Source organism: Corvus brachyrhynchos, unplaced genomic scaffold, assembly GCF_000691975.1.
Source record: "Corvus brachyrhynchos isolate BGI_N302 unplaced genomic scaffold, ASM69197v1 scaffold671, whole genome shotgun sequence".
NCBI classification, from domain to species: Eukaryota; Metazoa; Chordata; class Aves; order Passeriformes; family Corvidae; genus Corvus; species Corvus brachyrhynchos.
Window position 1 is genome coordinate 252664 of NW_008236441.1, and position 5084 is coordinate 257747.

The following is a 5084-nucleotide window of genomic DNA, read 5'->3' on the forward strand; positions in this document are numbered from 1 at the left end:
GTTCCCTACCCCAACCCCGTGGTGGGTTTTACAGGAAACTGAGGCTCCAAGTGACAGCTGTGGATATAGTTCTGGGAACCAGAAACATAAAAGCTGAGCAGTGAGACAGGTGTACATCACCCAGAGCCTCGTGCCTCTGGATTGAGGGAAATTCTGTGAAGCAGCATCTCCTGTTCCACAGGAGTAGCCTTCTGTTCATGCTGACTGCCTCAAAACACATGCTTCTATCAAGCCAAATCACAAGCAGTCAGTTCGTGCTGACTGCCTCAAAACACATGCTTCTATCAAGCCAAATCACAGAATGACAGAATGACTGGGTTGGAAGAGACCTTCAAGGTCACCGAGTTCAACCCATGCCCTAACACCTCAACTAAACCGTGGCACAGAGTGCCACATCCAGGTTTTTTTTAAACACATCCAGGGACAGTGACTCCACTACCTCCCCAGGCAGATGATGCCAAAGCTTTATCACTCTTTCAGTGAAAAAAACTCCTCCTGACATCCAGCCTAAATTTCCCTTGGCGCAGCTTTGAGACTCTGTCCTCTTGTTCTGTCAGTTGTTTCCTGGAAAAAGAGACCAATCCCCACCTGACTACAACCACCTTTCAGGGAGTTGTAGAGAGTGATAAGGTCACCTCTGAGTCTTCTTTTCTCCAGGCTAAACAACCCCAGCTCCCTCAGTCGTTCCTCTGTAGGGCTTGTGTTCCAAGCCTTTCACCAGCCTTGTCACCCTCCGTTGGACACATTCAAATCCAGGCTTGGGAGACCACATTTCTTCTTAACTTGGCCTTCTTTGTTCAACTTTCTGTAAAGACCCTGGGTTCTTGGTAGTGTGCTTAAATACCTGTGTGTGTGTGTGACCTTCAAAGCAGTTTAACTCTGCTAAAGGAATTTCCAACTGCTTTATGCTCCAAGTTGATATGGTCAGTTAGAGTTGGTAACTTGCTTTGCCTTTGGAAAGGGATAACACGGTGACAGTTACAGGGTTTTTTTCTGCTTGCTTCCTTCCTTCAGCTTCGTTCAGCACTGGATAAAACCGAAGAGCTGGAGGTCAGCAATGGCCACCTGGTGAAGCGGCTGGAGAAGATGAAGGCCAACCGGAGCGCTCTGCTGTCCCAGCAATAGCCACCCCCTCCCACGGGAACCACCACTACTTGGAACCGGAACGACGTCGCAGCTGCTTCTGTGTCCTGCTGCCCGGGACACTTCGTGTCATTGCCTTCTGAGATCAGGCCACCCCAACATCTGCTCCGTGCCTCCCAGCCAGGGTCTCCCTGCGCAGATCCAAGCCTGCTGCACTACATCCATAGGAGGAGCTGATCCAAGTGGCTGTGCCCGCAGGAGCCCTTCCACACCGAGCTCTGGGGACATTCGAAGTACAATACATAAGAAGCACATGGAATTCTCCATCCAGAGGGCACAGCAGCCATTTATTGCCATTTAAAATGGCACTCAAAGAAAACACTTTGACTGGAATTTTGTGTCTTGCTGAAAATTTTAAAACAAACACTGTAAGTTTGGGACTTTGCTCATGACAGTATCTGTAATTTAGTGACTACAGTAGAGTTATTCATAGTAGGTTTTTCATTTACAAATCACTGTGGAACCACAAGCCATTACAAAGCAAAACTCCTTCAGTGGAAACCATGGAAGAAGATGGTCTTGGAAGCAAAAGTGACCTTAAATGACTTTGCCAATAAAACAAATGTGTTTGGAGGGATTTTTGCACCAGTAGAATCGTGAGACTCTTTTATTTCAGGGTAAATAGGCAATAGCTTGATTGCATCTTCAGTTTTTATTTGTATTATTTAATCCCTACTCTTGGAGTTGAAGTAAATGACTTTTAAAGGATGTAAGGTTGCATTAATAAACCAGCATAAGGCCGTGTTTTCAGAAATGGTGGGGTTTGCACTCAGATCACTCTCTTTGGTGCATTTATCAAAGCAAGTGTCATTTGCTTAAACAAAGTATGTAATGGGTTTTTTACATCAGAAACTATCTACTGGTCCGTGACCTAATAGAAAACGATGCCGCTACAAAATACAAGTCTGATTTTTAAAAGAGCAACTGATAAGTAAAGAAGCACTTTAGAAAATATTACTGCCTATGGGTTTTCTACAACTACAGAAGTAGCGAGTTATTTCCTTCTGAGATCATTGCGAAGGTTTTCCACTTCTCATGCAGAGCAGAGTAACCAATTAAGATGTTGCAGACGATTCTTGTGTGTGTAGAGATGGCACACGACTGGCACTACAGCTCTGGTTTATTGGAACTCATTCTGAATGTACTACTCAAAGGAGAGCAGCAGCTGCCTGAGGAATAAAGCTGCCCATCCCACATCAGCCCTAACAGGAAAGCCAGTCCCTTTGGGATCTGCTCACGTGGTGAAGCAGCATCTGCTGTTCCATGGGAGCAACCTTGACTGCCTCAAGAGGTTCTACCAAGCCAAATCTAGACCCAGGAGATCACATTTCTTCCTAACTTGGTCTTCAGACCCTGCGATCCAGGTCTTTCCTCAGCCTGTTCCTCGCAGATGGGAGGTTAGAGTAGGAACCGCTGCTATTCTCAATGCAAGGGGATCGCTGGTATCTTCCTCGAGCACCTTCACAAATTAAATAAACCAAAACCACTGTCTGAATGTGTTTCTCTGGTTTGGCTAGAAAACAACACCCTCGTCTTCATCTCTTCCAAGTGCACAAGGAAATCTAGGAATGAAGTACTGAAATTATTATTCCAGGAAAAGGATGAAGAAGGCTTTTTTTTTGTGCCCCTGGCAAATTAAGTATGTCCTTGTTGATGAAATGTGGTGAAACATGGGGATGGAAGGAATCTTTTAAAATTAAATTTCCACTCCAGTTAGGGCTTTGGGTTCATTTTTTTTTAAATTGTTTTTGAGAGGAACATTCAGGTGCAGAGCCAGGTTTCTTGTGGAATACCTCAAAATGGCTGTGGATACCAATTTACAATTTGCTGTGCTTGACTTGTGTAATTTCTGGTGTACAAAGCCTCCGGGGCCTAAAAAACAAGCTAAGGGATTTTCAGAACGCAAACAAACGTGCTAAATACAACACCTTACCAATGGTAAGGTGCGTGATTGCCACCAGTCATCTTTTCATTTGTGGCAGCAGTGAAAGCCGCCTCTCCTGGCAAGGTTCAGGAGAAACAACCCAGCAACCAAGTCTTGGTCCAAAAGGCAAAAAACAACACTTTGTTCATAAAAAGGGATGTGTTTATCATTTCGAAGTAGATTTCATCTCGCACCCCATAAGCATTAACCTCATGACGGAAATCAGATGTGTATTTCAACCTGGATATGCTCTTAGTAGAAACCTTTGTGTGTGATAAAGTAGGTGAATGTTGAAGCCACATTTTCCACCCCTCTCCCCTGACTTCCAGTATGACTTAGCGTTAGAATAAGGGAAGAAAAAGAACTGGTTGGTTTACTGCAAACTGTTCTATGTTTTTCTGTGAAGAATGTACAACAACAGGGCTTTGAATGGTAAGAATAGCACATGTCCCAATCCTTTTATTTGAGCTCCAAATGAGAGCACCTTGGTACCCTGAGAGCGGGACCGAGGTGGCGGCAGCCGGGCGAGGAACAGCTCCTGGGGGAACCAGGATAGGTTTTCCTATAGCTTCTGTTTCAATTTGCTACCCTCTGTTTTATTTTCAAATGTTAAATGGCTTTTATCGTTTGCAAATGGAATGTTACCCAAAATGTTTTTGTTTTGGTTTGGTTTTTTTTTCCCCAATTGCTCTGTTAGGAGATGTGAGCGTGGAAAAGGAAATTCATTATGAGCAGAACTCGCCAATAAAATGTCACTTGTTTGGGTAGTTTTTATGGAGTGGTCTGTCCATGCTGTTGTTACCAGTACAAATTCTCTTGGAAAATACAGACTTTTTGGGTGATACGGGTGTAACAGCTCGTTTTCCTTTTCAACGCGTTGCTGCAGGATCACACCAAACATGAGCAACACTGGTTGGGAAATGTACAAATTCAGGGGCTTGTGTGGCTGAGGGCACTGGTGTGAGACATACCTCCAAACATCAACATTTTTAATGGCAGGCTGCACATACACCTCCAGATATCAACATTTTTAGTGGCAGGGTGCACCTGCACCTCCAGATTTTGACATTTTAATGGCCAGGTGCAGTTGGGGAGTACAGAGACAGCCTCCCATCAGGAGAAATCTGAAGGCTGTTCCTAACTGGATTAATTCTCCGCTTTTATTTATGGTGAACACAGAGGTAACCCACAAAGTAGCTTTCCCTGGAAGAATCCTTCACAGCACAAAGTCTCCATCACAACAGGAGGCAGCTTGGATCATCAAAAATATGTTATTTTAGTATTAAATGTCCTCTTGCCCTGATGTGTTGCCAGAGTGGTCACTTACATGAAAGGGACTAAGGCACTGCTCGTCTTGGCTTTAGATGCTCTAAACCATCGCATGCGGTTGGAGGTTCGTTGTAGGCAGCTGAGTGATGTTTTACACACTCTATTCCAACCTCTATACATACGTGTTTAAAGGAAGAAGCAGAGCCCCTTGCACAAGTAACATGTACCTGTGTGGCAGGTAGGTGCCTGTGTTTACCTCCGCTCCTGTAGGGTGCGCGCTTTCAGGCTGAAAACTTTCAGGTAGGTTTTAATATGTGCCAGAGGAGGTTTGAGGTGGGTATTAGGAAAAGTTCTTCCCCCAGAGGGTGGTTGGGCACTGATCAGGCTCCCCAGGGAATGGTCACGGCCCCAAAGCAGAGTTCAAGGAGCTGCCAGAGTTTGGACAATGCCCTCAGGCACAGGGTGGGATTGTTGGGGTGTCTCTGCAGGTCCAGGGGTTGGATTCAATGATCCTTGTGGGTCCCTCGCAGCTCAGGATATTCTGTGATTCTGGAGTAGCCGTACAAGGGCTGCTGCGCTCCCTCCCCGCCGGATGCGCTTCGGTCTCTCAGTGCTCAGCGGCGGGAGAGCCGTGAGGGGAGGGAAGGGACCGTGAGGGGACACGGCGGTACCGATTCTGAGGGGATATGGCGACACCGACACTGAGGGGACACGGCGGCACCACCTTTGAGGAGATACGGCGGTACCG

General features: G+C 45.9%; 1 protein-coding gene across 1 annotated transcript in view; it reads left to right on the forward strand.

Moving 5' to 3' along the window:
* LRRFIP1 (LRR binding FLII interacting protein 1) overlaps positions 1-3841 on the forward strand; it is a 58443-nt gene extending 54602 nt beyond the window's left edge. The window contains exon 24 of the mRNA XM_017747121.1: positions 1015-3841. Coding sequence (XP_017602610.1) covers positions 1015-1125 — 111 coding nt within the window. The 3' untranslated portion in view covers positions 1126-3841. The remainder of the gene's footprint in view (positions 1-1014) is intronic.
* The last annotated feature ends 1243 nt before the right edge of the window (positions 3842-5084 follow it).